The sequence below is a fragment of the Somniosus microcephalus genome, chromosome 12 (genome assembly GCF_052327205.1).
Source record: "Somniosus microcephalus isolate GS21.2 chromosome 12, FLI_Smic_1.0, whole genome shotgun sequence".
NCBI lineage: Eukaryota > Metazoa > Chordata > Chondrichthyes > Squaliformes > Somniosidae > Somniosus > Somniosus microcephalus.
Genome location: NC_140998.1, coordinates 80,076,496 through 80,093,267, shown reverse-complemented (window position 1 = coordinate 80,093,267; position 16,772 = coordinate 80,076,496). Strand labels below are relative to the sequence as shown.

Sequence of the window (16,772 nt, the reverse complement as noted above, 5' to 3'; positions counted from 1 at the left end):
GTGAAGAAATTCCTCCTCATCTCAGTCCTAAATGGCTTACCCCTTATCCTTAGACTGTGACCCCTGGTTCTGGACTCCCCGCCATCAGGAACATCCTTCCTGCATCTAGTCTGTCTAGTCCTGTTAGAATTTTATAAGTTTCAATGAGATCCCCTCTAATTCTTTTAAATTCTAGTGAATATAAGCCTAATCGACCCAATCTCTCTTCATACCTCATTCCTGCCATCCCAGGTATCAGCCTGGTGAATCTTTGCTGCACTCCCTCCATGGCAAAAACATCCTTCCTCAGATAATGCCGCAGATATGTGGTTGGAAGCTCATTTCAGGGTCAAATATGACACCAAAGTTGCGAACAGTGCGGTTCAGCCTGAGACAGATGTTAGGGAGAGGGATGGAGTCAGTGGCTAGGGAACGGAGTTTGTGGCGGGGACCAAAAACAATGGCTTCGGTCTTCCCAATATTTAATTGGAAAAAGTTTTTGCTCATTCAGAACTGTATGTTGGACAAGCAGTCTGACAATTTAAACACCGTGGAGGGGTCGCGAGAAGAGGTAGTGAGGGAGAGCTGGGTGTCGTCAGTGTACATGTGGGAACTGACGCTGTGTTTTTGGATGATGTCACCAAGGGGCAACATGTAGATGAGAAATAGGAGGGGGCCAAGGATAGATCCTTGGGGAACACCAGAGATAACGATGCGGGAGCGGGAAGAGAAGCCGTTGCAGGTGATTCTCTGGCTACGATTAGATTGATAAAAATGGAACCAGGCGAGTGCAGCTGGACGATGGTGGAGAGACTTTGGAGGAGGATGGAGTGGTCAACCGTGTCAAAGGCTGCAGACAAGTCAAGAAGGATGAGGAGGGATTGTTTACCTTTGTCACAGTCAATAATAATAATAAAAATAATAAAACATATGTCCTTCTAGACTTGACTATTCCAACGCACTCCTGGCTGGCCTCCCACATTCTATCCTAGGTAAACTTGAGGTCATCCAAAACTCGGCTGCCCGTGTCCTAACTCGCACCAAGTCCCGTTCACCCATCACCCCTGTGCTCGCTGACCTACATTGGCTCCTGGTTAAGCAATGCCTCAATTTTAACATTCTCATCCTTGTTTTCAAACCCCTCCATAGCCTCGCCCCTCCCTATCTTTGTAATCTCCTCCAGCCCCACAAACCCCCCCCCCCCCCCAGATATCTGCGTTCCTCTAATTCTGGCCTCTTGGGCATCCCCATTATAATCGCTCAACCTTTGGTGGACGTACTTTCTGTTGCCTAGGTCCTGAGCTCTGGAATTCCCTCCCTAAACCTGTCTGCCTCTCTATCTCTCTTTCGTCCTTTAAGACACTCCTTAAAACCTACCTCTTTGACCAAGTTTTGGGTCATCTGCCCTAATTTCTCCTTATGTCAAACTTTGTTTTATAAGGCTCCTGTGAAACGCCTTGGGACGCTTTACAATGTTGAAGGTGCTATATAAATACAAGTTGTTGTTATTCTTAAGCTGATTTTACTTTATCCTCAAGCCTTGCTTTCCTCTCCTGTACCCATACACAATTTTGAAAATAAAGGATTCACCACTTTGACTCGCCCTAAGAATGACTGCGTAAACGTGAACTATATTTAAAAGTGATAAAGACGTTGGTGGGAATAAGTGACAACTATTTGTCTCTGTTCTGTAGTTTTTTTTTAAGTTAACAGCTTAGACTCCGAACTAATGTATATATTCTGCAAATGTATCTTGCACCTTCCAGTACACACTTCACAGTGCCCGATTATTTAGGACATTTAAAAGCAGAGCCTTTCATCTGGTGTAAAGACTTCTTTCACCTTCATTAATCACACTGCGGCTTCTGGTACCGGGCAAAACTGCCTTTCGTGCACTTTTACCATCCTTTGTTTTGAACTCTATCTGTTTCTCCTTCCACCGCTATGAATTGTATTTGTGACTGAATTTGCTGCCTTCCCGTTTCCTTCAGTGTACTTTCTTTTGCTCACGGGATATTTCTGTCGCTCCGGAAGAACTCAATCACATGTGTGTGTGGATTCTGAATAAAATTAATATCTTCCCAAGCCAAACGTGTTGTTTGTTAATAAAAACGACACTGAACTAGGTTAAAGAAAATTGGAAGAGGGAAATATGCGACTTTGTTATATATTCGGTATATACACGGGGATCTCCGGTGGCTTGTTGGATGTACAACTATTACCCACTTCAGCAGGAAGGAAGTGGAATATTATACAGATCGCATAAGTGAGGCTTTATGAACTGGTGTTAAAATACCACAATGACGTACATACTTTCCAACAAATTGCATGAACTGGGCGGCCACAGATTAGTCGGATTGACTGATAGTCGCAGCTCGGTTTGTTAAAATAGATCTAATGTGGGGTTCCGTGTGTGCGCGTCTCTCCGGGGCACGTTAATCCAGCCCGTTTCACATCAATTGAATTTATTGGACCAAGTTATCAAGTTGTTGTCAAGTTATACCTAGCGATAATCATGCAAATGAATTAGATGCGATTATATTGGAGTATATGCGATAAATCTATGGTGAGTCGTCTTTAACTTCGATGAAGACATTGTTGATCATGTATGTGGTAATACTGAGATTGTTGTATCTCGCAGCCCTGAGCATTAATAATCAATATAAATTGACACTGGTTATTTCAGCTCTATGTCGGTTTCTTATTATTGTAGTCACACGTGCTCCACGTAACAAAACGCGAGGGCGCTATTTGTCAGCCTTGCATTTGCAAAATTCACTTCATAGCAAGCACATATTTCGTCTGGATGTTTTGAACATCGATTGACGGATTCCAATAAGATCTATCTGGTTTAACTTATTTTAAAGTTCAGTGCCAGAAGCAGACCCTGTATGAAGTCAAAGGTTACTGCGGATGCTGTGCTCAATATAGTACGATTAATATTGCAGTTTTGGAGATAAGGGACAAATTGTGCTTTTAGGATCTTGTATAAAACATCCACGACACCTTAAACGTGTTATGATGCGACAACGTATTAAAATCGTTGCTTAGATCTTTACTAGGTCAGTTTGTAGTGTGATTTCAAGTTAATAAGTATGTAGTACAGATTTGATAATGACTACAGCAATACAGCTTCGGCAATATCGGGCAAGTCGTGCTTTCATGCCTATGAGGTGAGATGCCTGCTTTAATTGTAAACATTGAGTCAGCTTCATGTCCTACCTGGAAGTAAAAAATGCGCTGACGTTTATGGAGTTATTTCCTATTGTATCTTTGAAACGTTTGTGTAATTGACATCGTTTTTCTTATGGGTGAATTCGGCTAATAGTTGTATATATTTTGCATGCATTTTAGGAGTATTTTGATACAGCTTTTAGTGAAAGTGGGTATTGGTCGTCGTTTGGTAAATAATTGGGATGTTTATGTTTCGCTGTAGCGTTGTAGAAATAACGATATGTGCAATCGAACACAACGCGCGATTGTAGGATTTTGCACCGACGATACCGGAGTTCGTACTTTTGATCTGCCGTTTACAGTATTTACAAGAGTTTTCTTATTGGAGGTGTGGATGTTGACTGTTTGGATTTGTGCACTAAAACTTGCCGGTGAGAGGCTGTTTTCAGGAAATAAATTAAACGTGTTGCTGCAATTTGTGACTCGAAGTTTGTGAAATTCTGTGTTGCCAGTTTCATGCGCTTGATAAGAATGCGTGCACGTTGATATCAAATCCTGCGCTTGTGGCATCTATTGGCTGTGTGTCCACCTTTTGTAATAGTGTGTGTGTATATTATATATATATATAGGTCCTCCACTGGATGTTGTCTCGTGTGAGACTCAGTACTTCTGTGTGGCGAAGCAGGTAGCATTAATGCGGGCTTATTTCGGTGGAAATTTCACGCGGGATCCTCTGCAACTCGATAATCGGTGGTGCTGGATCCTACGTGTCCGTCTGCAGCGGATTCATTCGCTTGAAATCCATGTGCCTGTGCTGTTGAGCGCTATTCATACTCGGCGCTACCCCCTGTGCGTGCTGTTTCAGTGTCCGACTCGGTCGCTGGGCTCTCCGCCCCGCATTGATTGACAGGTGGGGCGGGCTCCTCCCCGAGGAGCTCGTGAGCGGAGCGGGGGGCGGGGCCCTGCCCGGTGATTGACAGGTGGGACGGGCTCCGACCCAGAGGAGCTCGTGAGCGGAGCGGGGGGCGGGGCCCTGCCCGGTGATTGACAGGTGGGGCGGGCTCCGACCCAGAGGAGCTCGTGAGCGGAGTGGGGGCGGGGCTCTGCCCGGTGATTGATAGGTGGGGCCGGCTCCTCCCCAGAGGAGCTCGTGAGCGGTGCGGGGGACGGGGCCCTGCCCGGTGATTGACAGGTGGGGCGGGCTCCGACCCAGAGGAGGTCCTGAGCGGAGCGGGGGGCGGGGCCCCGCCCGGTGATTGACAGGTGGGGCGGGCTCCTCCCCAGGAGCTCGTGAGCGGAGCAGGGGGCGGGGCCCTGCCCGGTGAATGACAGGTGGGGCGGGCTCCTCCCCAGAGGAGCTCCTGAGTGCAGTGAGGGGCGGGGATTCGGAGCGAGGGGCGGGGCTCTGCCCGGTGATTGACAGGTGGGACGGGCTCCTTCCCAGAGGAGCTCCTGAGTGCAGTGAGGGGCGGGGATTCGGTGCGAGGGGCGGGGCTCTGCCCGGTGATTGACAGGAGGGGCGGACCCGGCGAGGATGATTGGCAGCCGAGGCGGGGCCGGCTGACGTTGCGGAGGAAGCAGAGACTCTGCTGATTATATTCAAATGTTGTTCCAGGAGGGATTCGATAATACGTAGCCGAGCAGCCAGCTCCAGAGTCCCTGAGCTTTTCAAGAACTTGTCCAAGATCGGCTGTCAAGAATCATGGACTGTTTTCATCTGCCTTGTTTTCTGTCAGTGAGTAGACCTTTTTATACTTCTCTAATAGGTTGGGAGGGATCTCATATTCCTGTTTGCATACTGTAGCGATGTGTGTGTGTTTTTTTAACCATTTATTTGATTGCTCTCTTGTACTTGCGATCCTTCCCTACATGATTTAATTATAGCTGTGTGTTGAGAGTATGTTTCGGGGGGTTTTGCACTTGTGCCTTGATTGTCAATAAGCAATTAAGGAAGTGTTGCACCGACAGACCCCAGGCTATCAAAGTAGTCCATGTGAAAGTGTGAACACATTTAAAATAAAAACTTTTAGCACGACTTTTGTGGGCTTTATTTTTTTTCCATTTCTCAAAAAATCATGAGCCGTTTGGGGAGATGCCCGTTACAGGATTTTATACTTGTTGCTTCCAAAGAAACCAGCCTAAAATAATTACTAAAATAGTGAAAACACAAAGATTAACAGGATGGTGCTATCTGGCTGATTATGGGCTATTTAACTGTAACCGAGTGAGACCAAGTAATTATACCTCTTCTCTCACTCTCTTTCTCTGTGTCGTGCGCTCTCTGGGGCGTTGATTGAAGATTACTCTTAATTCTCATTCAGATTTTTTGTTGCTTGTTTTGCTCCGCAGAGACACCATGATTCCTGGTAACCGAATGCTGATGGTAATTTTATTATGCCAAGTCTTACTGGGAGGTAATGCTAGTCTGATACCGGAGGAAGGAAGGAAAAAGTTCGCTGAGCAAAACCAGGCGGGTGGACGTCGCTCTCCGCAAAACCATGAACTGCTCCGGGAATTCGAGGCCACTTTACTCAACATGTTCGGACTGCAACGGCGCCCACAGCCCAGTAAATCTGCCGTCGTCCCCCAGTACATGCTGGATCTCTACAGGCTACAGTCCGGGGACGACATCACCCACGACATTAGCTTCGAATATCCCGAGAGATCCACCAGCCGGGCCAACACCGTGAGGAGCTTTCATCATGAAGGTACTGGACCTGCAATCACTGTACGAGAAGCATTGAGATTGTGGTATTGATTCAAGCAGTTATGATAGATGGAGTAATACTAACAGAACATGGCGGGAGATTAAATGTGAAATGTATGCATAAGCAGTGTCTTGCATTGCATTGGGTTTCTGTTTAAGGTTAGGGCTGCGGGAGGCGATGTTTGTTGCCTGTCTTCTTTAGGACACCATGCAAAGATGTATGTAATTTTAAAACGTGGATTGTATGTATAAAAGTGTTTAAATTAAAAGCTTATTTGACATTAATCGATGGGTGCAGCATCTATATGGAGTTTTAGACTTCTCCAACTTGCAGCGTTTATACTTCATGTTTCAGTTTAGATGTTGGCGGGGGAGGGAGGGAGGGGGTTCCTGGCAGGTGACAAAAGTATTTTCTGAACCCAGCCGCCATTCGCAGTTAGTGTTTAGCTCGTGTAGGGAACTGTAGTTTGCATTCATTTCTCTTGTACACAACTTTTTTTTAGTTTTGCAAGGTGGGCGTTATCTTTGTTGTTCTCCTCTGAGTCTGGTTTTATCAAAGTACGGGTATTTTGTTTTGGTCCAGTGGCATTTTTATTTTCCGTGGGTGAATCCGATTTTAAGGGTTGTCTTTCATTTCTGTTGCGTAACAGAACACTTGGAGCTGATGCCAGGGCAGAGGAAAGACTCCCAGCTTCGTTTTGTGTTTAATATCAGCGTGGTGCCCGAGAACGAGGTTCTCTCTTCTGCAGAACTCAGGCTGTACCGGGAGCAAATCGACAGCGTTTTGAACTGGAACGAAGGATTCCATCGCATCAATGTTTATGAGATTATGAGAGCCCCCAGCGAGCAGGGCGACCTCATTACCAGACTCTTAGACACCAGGCTGGTCCATCAGAACAGGACACGATGGGAGAGCTTTGACGTGAGCCCGGCGGTACTGAGATGGACCATGCAGAAACAACCCAACCACGGTCTGGCCATCGAGGTGGTCCACCTGAACGAAACGAAAAGCCGGCAAGGCACGCACGTCAGGATTAGCAGGTCGCTGCACCAGAGGCACGGCGATTGGTCCCAGCTCAGACCCTTGCTTGTAACTTTCAGCCACGATGGCAAAGGACACGCTCTGACCCGGAGGGTGAAACGCAGCAGCAAAGGCCAGAGGCGCAAGAAAAACAAATCGCACTGCAGGAGGCACTCTCTCTATGTGGATTTCAGCGATGTGGGCTGGAATGACTGGATAGTGGCACCGCCTGGTTACCAAGCTTTTTACTGTCACGGGGACTGCCCATTCCCACTGGCGGACCATCTGAACTCCACTAACCACGCCATCGTGCAAACTCTTGTAAACTCTGTAAATTCCAACATCCCCAAGGCTTGCTGCGTCCCGACAGAACTCAGTCCCATCTCAATGCTGTACTTGGACGAATATGATAAAGTTGTTCTGAAAAACTATCAAGAGATGGTTGTGGAGGGATGTGGGTGCCGCTGAAAAATAATAATAATAATTGACTTTTTATAATGTCTGGACACTTCGTAACAGGCGTTCACCATTACATTATTTATGACTTATGTGCAAATGTTGACCATATGATCATATATTTTGACAAAATATATTTATAACTACATATAAAAGGAAAATAAAAGTGAGTCATATTTTAAACGTAAAATAAATTTCTGTACAACGTCTTTGTTAACTGTATATTAGAATGTATATGTTTAAATTGGAATATAGAAAAAATGTTCATAAATGTTCATTAAGTGTACTATTTATTATTTTTTCACTTTTAAGAGTAAGTTCACAGTGTGTAAGTGTATGCGGAATTAGAAATCTAGGCAGAGTACTTAATGAGTCCCCCTTTTTCCTCTTAAAGGAAGCGCTTTAAGCGTTGTCATTCTTTTGTTAAGCTGATTTGTGAACAGAGGTTAACATATACATATGAAAAATGTCAACAAATCCAGCCCTTGTGCTAATACAATAGGTGTAAATAGCTGATTTGGTTCGCCAAAGAACAGTGAATAGCCTGAAAGAGGAGGGTCCCGTTGAAAAAGATGTGGAGAAATATCACATCCAAATGACTTGATCTGTTTTACTGTTTCCATACCTGTTTGTCATTCAAGTCATTGGCATTTCAGACCCTGTGGCAGAAGCACCTGAAAGCAGATCAAAAACCAAGTTCTGCCATAGCATAAGTTGCATTCCTGTTAAAAGTGATTCCTCTTGTACCTAAACTAACGTTAAGCCGAATTTCTCCCGCGATTAAACTTAAATTTGTTGAAATCCCTTTTCAGTAATAGCAAGTTGTCACCGGGGTTTACTGTATTACGATGTTTACCCTTTCATCTCTGTCCATTCTCTCCCCCCCCCCCCCCCCCACTCCGCCCATGACTGTAAGAGGTTTTGCCTCCGAGCAATTCATTGTCAAACGAATGGAAGGAAGGTACGAGAGGGTTAGCAGATGTTAATCAAGGCTACATGTAGGCTTAATTTTTTGGAGATGTTGAAATGTAGACTGGTTAGGCCCAAAAGGGATCTAGCAGGCTTTAAAACTCCAAAAGAAAACTGCAAGAGTTGCCTAAGCCTGCGCTCCCTGGAGTGTGCAGGTGGAGAGAGCAGATCAGCCCCTCAGGCAAAGGCATCCATGCTCCGCAATTTACTCACGGCCCTGTTAGTTTTCAACTGTGGCCAACTTGAATAAATCATTAAAAAGGATTTGATGATTGCATTCCCTCAGGAAACATTTGTTTTCGTTCCACATTATATCTCCTAAACTGTACACCATGGGAGGGGGAAGGGAGTCAACTTTCAAGTTTGAAATATTTTGAAACTTACTTTAGCCGTTAAGTAGTCTGATTCTGCCTTGGGTCTCCCTGTACAAGTGACTTTGTTCGTTTTTTTAATGAATAGGAGCAGCATAATTGTACATCAAGTTTATTCCTTTCACGATTTTGTCAAACAGCATCAGAATTATACGTAGATTTTAAAGAGCATAATGTAATTTTAACATTTGCGGATTATTACAAATTTTACTGTAGTGTTTAAAATGAGTTCAAATGCTAGCCTTTGTTAGACAAAAATACCGTAGGAGTGGATTTAAATGTTGGTTTGGTGAAGTACCCACTTGCAGTCTGAGTTTGGTGCTGCATAAAAATACTACAAGGAGGAAAGGCGCCTTTTCTGTGTTTAAGTGTCCCTGGTTTCTACCTTCAAAGCTTGTGTGTGGTCTGGCTGTGCTTTTAAATATGAATTATAAATATTTAATGACAGCTAGTAAACAAGCTAATCATTTTTGTTTGTAGATGAACGGCTCTGGTCTGTCTGTTTCCAAGGACAATAACCCCACTGATTTGCCAGATTGTAAATTTAGATTTTAATCCACAATTTGATTTAAGTCCTTTGCAGGCGTGCTACTGTTGCTGACCTGTCCTACAATGCCGGGGAGCACATTTTGATTCTTAACACTTTTCTGCCTAGAATGCAAATATAGGAGCGAAATTATTCTCACTGGATTTGGAAACTGAATGTGGGGTGGGGAGGTTAAGTCTTACATAACGTTCAGTTGCAATTGAATTTTATACAAACGTTTTCAGCTTTTTTTTCTTCATGATGACGATCTCCAAACATGGCCTCTTTTCCTTAGTGCCCCCGCTCCATATTTATACAATATATAATATAATATATATAATAATCTTCTCCAAAACAAACAGAAACAATCCAGAAGGTACCGCTTCACTGAATAAGAGCAGCGAGAACACCCACCCTGCCACAGCTGCTCCAGCTGCACAGCCAGCAACGCCTCCCCAGATCTCAGCCTCCTCTGACACTTGCGGCGCAAGCGGGCCACTCACAACTGAAATTCATGTTGCCCATCATCTCCAACTGTCCGTCCGAGGAAGATGGCCTTTATTGTTTGCAGCTAGACTACAGGTTACAGTGTTTATGCTTCAAAAACGGCCGGAAAGAGATCATTTCTCCGAATTCTCCCTTCTGCCCAACAGTCGTTGTACTATCTCTCTTTATAAAGGTGAATGGCCCGAGGCTGCGACCTGCTGCCTCCTCTTTGATGCCTGCATATCAGGCATAGCCATGCCAAAGAAAGAATTTCATTTTGAAGTGGCAATAAGCTGAAGGGGAGTGCTTTTCAGCTGCTTGACAGTGCAATTACACACATTTCAACTGATAGGCTTCATTCAGATAACATCGCCCTGCCATTACAAAATCTGGAATGGTAATTGTCTGGTAGCTCATTACCCCAACACTCAATTCTCTGAGCTACATGGAAAACAAGCACACATTTATTAAAACGCTTCAGGAAATGAAGCGACAGCCTTCCTGCATATGTGCATACCTCTCTAGACTTCTTAGCGCCATAAGAAAACGTTTGAAGCTATTAACTGATTGTAACATTACACTTTTGTATTTCAGCTTTGGCCTTCGTTAAAATATATCTGCACGAGTCTCATTTTCTTCCAGTCTTGCTTATAGAAGTATACACACCCAAACCAAATCATTCGTTTGTAAATCATTTCAGTTTCAAAATCGTTTCTTTGTTCCAATTTGATTCCAGTCAACAGGCTCCAACATGTAGAAAGCTGGGTCATTCCAAGCCTACTATAAACCGTCACAGTAGACTTTTGCAGGGAAATACTTGCTTTATAACATTTAAAATGCAAAATCTTGTATTGAAATTAAGTTCGATTAAATTTACTTTTCCTGTGTGAATTTATCACGTATACCTTAATTTGCATAATTAATAAACAATAAACAAGTCACTTTAGTGTAATATAATGTAGAAGTAATTTCAAAATTGGAACTTCATTCGAACACTAACAAGTGCACCCTTGTTAAACTGCTACATTTCGAATAAAGGATTCGTGAGTTGAATTGAAGTCGAGAAACTCCAAACTCACTTGGATTCCCTTCTAATGCTGTCCTGTAGCTCAAAGAAAGAACTCAATCAAATGCTTTAATTTGCAGTATCCTTTATTTAATTTTAATAAACACACAATAGTTATCTCTTTCAAAAATAACATGGCTTAGATCTGGAGATAACGATAGTGGACGTGAAAGGGTATGGCATGCTAGAATTCTGTACCTGAATTCGAGATGCGTTTCACCAGACTTCACTGAGATCTTACATGACAAAGTTGACAGGCCTGGGTAATGAGTGCATTCAAATATCACCAGTTCTGTTTAATTTCTCCTGCCTCACATGTAAAGTGTCAAAATCCCACTATTAATGTGTCTTCAGTTTCTTCTATTTAACATCAGGTCTTAGATTTTATTTTCAAGGCTATCCAGATGCTTTTAAGTGCATTTGGACAACAACTTTAGCATCAGCAGTTTCCACAGGTGCTAAACTGTAGTATAAATGCAGAGCCAGGGCTTGGTATATAACTCCAGTCTGGTATCAAACCAGGTGTAAAAACTGTCCTGGAGGTACCTTGGACCTTTCGGACACTTTAAATCTACCTGCAGTAAATTTAAATCTTCAGGCAATGCTGACACTGCTACCTTCCCTCTCGAAATGTTTAAGTTTTAACTGTCAGAGAGGAGCCCTGCACATGCTTGTAACATATACCGAGGTTTCTCCTGGCTGAAGGATTGGAGTTCCAGCCATGTGGTATAATCCTGCACATACAGATTTGAGACTGACAATTGCAGTGAAACCTAAGTATAAGATGCAAATGTGGCCATAATTCCTCATGAACATGGTGGCAACTGTATGTACACATTTACATTCAGCTCACTTTGCACCGGTCTTCAGTGTGGGAGATTTGTGTTGTGTTTTGACAAAAATTCTATACCTGTATTAATGTAAAATTTTCATTTTGTGACAAATTACAGAATGTTAAGAGAAGGTAATGCCTGAATGGTCATTTTCAGTGATATCTCATGGAGTGCCGGTGATCCATACATTATAGACTGCAAAATGAACAGCACAGTACCTATAAGTGCCTTTGTTAGTTGATATTTAAAAATCTCTACGGTTTGGTGAATCCAAATCTACAGAAATAAACCAGTGGTGCATGATTGAGTGCAAACAAAATGCCTGCAATTACTCATTTTGGAGAAAAATGGATTAGGAAAGTATGTGTGTGAGTTAATGACATGCAAGAGTCAGTAAATAAATGAGCCATTTTAAATAAATAAGCACCATTTGTCTTTTGACACTTCTTTCCTGGTAAGAATTTATATAGGATAATAGTGGATGGCTGGAGGTGAACTTCAAGCATGTATCTGGTCCTCTGTAGGTTTTGGGTGTTGGCCAGCAGACCAAAACCAACACTTGTAATACATCCCCAGATCATTTGGTATTTTGTGCAAATGTATTTAAGCACTTTTCTCTTGCTTTCTTCTGTGAAAAATGGCTGTTCTTGCATCGTGGCATGATATAGATGAAAAGTCAGTTAGTATTGGAGAATGATGGGCTTGTGATGCCAAAAGGACAACTCTCAATAACTGCTTGTCTGCTTAGATGGAAAAATTACTGAACGTATTCTGCGGCAAAGGTGTGTAGGTGATGAAATGCATTGTAACAATGTCTGGATGATACAACCTGTATAAACAGTATAACATTATAGAGATTAGTTGATACATGAGTTATTTCAAAATAGAGATGTAATTAGGAGGGTCAAAAGACATCACAATTTTGCTCATTTAATTTATAACTGAACTGAAAGGTTAGAATGCTACCTTGAAATCACTCTGTACAAGTGTTAGTGGTATTCAGTTTTGTGTTGACAACAATTGTTTATGTGGATACTGACTGACTGCCGGTGCACTTCTTCATTGCATAATGATATTCACACTAAAGGGTTACCATTCTTGAGGTTATTCCTGCAGTTATTTTGAACAATATAATTTACAGTCAGTTCCTTAGAAATTATATAGCTGGGTATATATTGTAATGTCCTCTTTAAACAAGTGTCTCCTTCATATGCATGAAAGTTGAGGTTTAAAATTGTAGTATTCCTTTTTAAGAGGACAATCTTATGACAATGGAATTGTTATTGGCCGAAAATGCTGATGAGATAACACTATCAAAAATCATTACATCACAAATTGAAACATTTCTGTTTTCACAATATGGTGTAGTGTGGTACCATGCAGCCCAGAAGGTCCTGGGCTTGACCCCTGATCTGTGCTGAGTTAGCCAGTTTCAACCAACTATGACAGTCAGCTTCAGTCTTGTGGATTAGAGTAGGATAAAATGGCCAGATTCTTGATTGGTTTCTGCTGACCCTTGGTGGAAAATGAATCTTCAGGCTCAGCTGTGATGCCCCCCCACAATCAGATAGTCTGTCAACACATTATTTAGTGTACACATCAAGAGTAGGAATGGAGAAAGGTACGGGATGGCTGCCAGTATCTGTGGGGCCATATCCAAGCATTAGTCGCTCATTACAGAAGTGAGAGAATAAGTGGGGAGGGGGGGTGGGTGGTGGGGGGGGAAAGCTTTATCCTCATCCTACTTGGTGCAGTTAGGAAAACAAAGTGCTATGTTCAGACTGCTTTAGATCAGCTTCATCCCATTTAGATGCTATGTTAAGTTTTCACTCATCCTGCATTAACAGTTAGCAAATGCAAAGTCCATTGAACTATTTTGTTAAAAAAATTAGCCTTTAAAAAAGCAATATGTTGTGGAACTACAACTACATGAAGCCTAGTCTGCTTGATTTCACAATACCCTGCTGTATGAGCTGGTTTCTCTGGCAGTTCATTGTATAAGGTAAAACAATGTTAGCCGTACAAGCACACCTGTGGATGGACACAGAAGCTGCCCCCTGGTCAGTTAAGGGTGAACTACACTATATAACTATTAAAATAAGTAAAAATGAAAAGAAAACCTTTTATGTGGGTATAAATGTATCAGATGGAATTGCTGTAGATAAGATTTTAATTGTTAGAAAGGGACCGATTTAAGCAAAGATTATGTACAATCTAATCAATGTCAGGAATTCAGAATCAACTATCTGAAGTCCCACTTGAACATTGCTGGTAAAGTGTTTTAAAATATTATGAGTGGACATTTTTTAGTGACCATGTGAAAAAATAACTGACAGGAAGTAGCATGTTAGCAATAATGTTCTCTTTGTGGAATAATTTTTTTTTTTAATTCTCCATTTTATGATTTTGGTTGCCTTTTCATCTTAAAGCTGTCCTTATGCAAGGAGGGTGGGCTGTCGAGGTTATCGGTAACTCTATAGCAACTAATGCTATTCCATATTGTTCAACAGGCAAGGTGTTTATGTTGGGAATATCTCAGCTCTTTCCCGCCACTTGAAATTTAAAAAATCATTTCATCTAGTAGTGTGGCCAAAAAGCAACAGCTGAAAGGAATTGTTAGATAAGGGTGGATTTGAACCTGAGTCCCAATATAATATTCATCCAATCATAATTGTAAGAAGTTCTTGGTACACTGAAGATTATACATAATTTATTGGATTGTTGCTTTACTCCTTTTGTATTTCTTAAATTAACATTTTATTTCTTCCTCTGCTTTCTAACTGGATTTTTAATCTTTCTGTTTGATACTGTAGCATATTTATAGGACCAAACAAAGATTGGATTTATTCCCCCTACCCCATAATTTTTTCTTGTGTTCTCGTAAGTGCTAACTCATGCTGGGGTTCAGTTCCAACAGTACCTGCAGCCATCCAGTATTTCATAGAATCATAGAATGGTTACAGCACGGAAGAAGGCCATTCGGCCCATCAAGCCCGTGCCGGCTCTCTGCAAAAGCACTTCAGCTAGTCCCACTCCCCCGCCCTTTCCCCGTAGCCCTGCAAATGTTTTTCTTTCAGGTACTTATCCAACTCTCCTTTTGAAAGCCACGATTGAGTCTGCCTCCACCACCCTTTCAGGCAGTGCATTCCAGCTCATAACCACTCGCTGAGTAAAAAAGTTTTTTCTTCTGTCGCTTTTGGTTCTTTTGCCAATCACCTTAAATCTGTGCCCTCTGGTTCTCGACCCTTCGGCCAATGGGAACAGTTTCTCTCTATCTACTCTGTCCAGACCCCTCATGATTTTGAACACCTCTATCAAATCTTCTCTCATCTTCTCTGCTCTAAGGAGAACAACCCCAGCTTCTCCAGTCTATCCACGTAACTGAAGTCCCTCATCCCTGAAATCATTCTCGTAAATCTTTTCTGCACCAAGGCCTTCACATCCTTTCTAAAGTGTAGTGCCTAGAATTGGACACAATACTCCAGTTGAGGCCGAACCAGTGTTTTATACAGGTTCATCATAGTTTCCACACTTTTGTACTCTATACCTCTATTCATGAAGCCCAGGATCCTGCAAGCTTTTTTAACTGCTTTCTCAACCTGCCCTGCCACCTTCAACGATTTGTGCACACATACCCCCAGGTTTCTCTGTTCATGCACCCTCTTTAGGATTGTACCCTTTAGTTTATATTTTCTCTGCTCATTCTTTTTACCAAAATGTATCACTTCACACTTTTCTACATTAAATTTTATCTGCCACGCGTCTGCCCATTCCACCAGCCTATGTCCTCTTGAAGTCTATCACTATCCTCACTGTTCAATATACTTCCAAGCTTTGTGTCACCTGCAAATTTTGAAATTGTGCCCTGTACACCCACATCCAAGTCATTAATATATATCAAGAAAAGCAGTGGTCCTAATACCGACCTCTGGGGAACACTAGTTTATACCTTCCTCCAGTCCGAAAAACAACCGTTCACCACTACTCTCTGTTTCCTGTCCTTTACCAATTTCATATCCATGCTACTACTGTCCTTTTTATTCCATGGGCTTCAACTTTGCTGGCAAGCCTATTATGTGGCACTTTGTCGAACGCCTTTTGGAAATCCATGTACACTACGTCAATCGCATTGCCCTCATCAACCCTCTCTGTTACCTCATCAAAAAACTTGATCAAGCTGGTTAAACACATGCTGGCTTTCCTTAATTAATCCACACTTGTCCAAGTGACTGTTAATTTTGTCCCTAATTATTGTTTCTAAAAGCTTTCCCACTACCAAGGTTAAACTGACTGGCCTGTAGTTGCTGGGTTTATCTTTACACCCTTTTTTGAACAAGGGTGTAACACTTGCAATTCTCTAGTCCTCTGGCACCACCTCTGTTTCTTAGGAGGATTGGACAATTATGGCCAGTACCTCTGCGATTTCTTCCTTCACTTCCCTCAGCATCCTAGGATGCATCCCATCCGGTCCTGGTGATTTACATAGAAACATAGAAACATAGAAGATAGGAGCAGGAGTAGGCCATTCGGCCCTTCGAGCCTGCTCCGCCATTCAACGAGATCATGGCTGATCATCCAAACCCTAGCACCCGGTCCCTACACCGACAGCCATCCCACGCAAGCCGTAACCCCGTAACCCCACGTATTTAATCCCCCCTAACACTAAGGGCCAATTTTTTTATCATGGCCAATCAACCTAACCTGCACATCTTTGGACTTATCTACTTTAAGTATAGCCAGCATTTCTAGTGCCTCCTCTTTATCAATTCTTATCCCATCCAGTATCTCCTCTACCTCCTCTTTTACTATGTCTATGGCAGCATCCTCTTCCTTGTTGAAGACAAATGCAAAGTGCTCATTTAGTACCTCAGCCATACCCTCTGCCTCCATGCATAGGTCTCCTTTTTGGTCCCTAATTGCTCCAACCCCCCCCTCTTACTACTTGTTTACTATCTATATGCCGATAGAAGACTTTTGGATTACCTTTTATGTTAGCTGCCATTCAATTCTCATACCCTCTCTTTGCACCTCTTATTTTCTTTTTCACTTCCCCTCTGAACTTTCACCCAAATGACCATTCTCTTTGTGTGAAGCTAGAGTGTAAATAGTGAAATCAGCATAGATTGGAAGTCAAATGTGGGACTTGCCTAGAATGTATAGTTCACTGCCACAACGGGTTTTGCA

The 16,772-nt window shown here is 42.6% G+C and overlaps 1 protein-coding gene across 3 annotated transcripts; it reads left to right on the top strand.

Annotated features, from left to right (window-relative positions):
* The first annotated feature begins 2,338 nt into the window (after window positions 1-2,338).
* On the top strand, window positions 2,339-9,136 carry bmp4 (bone morphogenetic protein 4). 3 transcript variants are annotated; one of them, XM_086003203.1, is made up of 4 exons: window positions 2,339-2,545; window positions 4,769-4,884; window positions 5,503-5,861; window positions 6,511-9,136. In XM_086003203.1, the coding sequence occupies exons 2-4, from the start codon at window positions 4,856-4,858 to the stop codon at window positions 7,347-7,349; spliced, it is 1,227 nt and encodes a 408-aa protein (XP_085859329.1). In that variant the 5' UTR covers window positions 2,339-2,545; window positions 4,769-4,855; the 3' UTR covers window positions 7,350-9,136. The 3 variants fall into 3 exon arrangements, with proteins under 3 accessions (XP_085859329.1, XP_085859330.1, XP_085859331.1); XM_086003204.1 differs by having other exon boundaries at window positions 2,341-2,545; window positions 4,769-4,888; XM_086003205.1 differs by lacking the exon at window positions 2,339-2,545 and adding an exon at window positions 3,502-3,584 and having other exon boundaries at window positions 4,769-4,888.
* The last annotated feature ends 7,636 nt before the right edge of the window (window positions 9,137-16,772 follow it).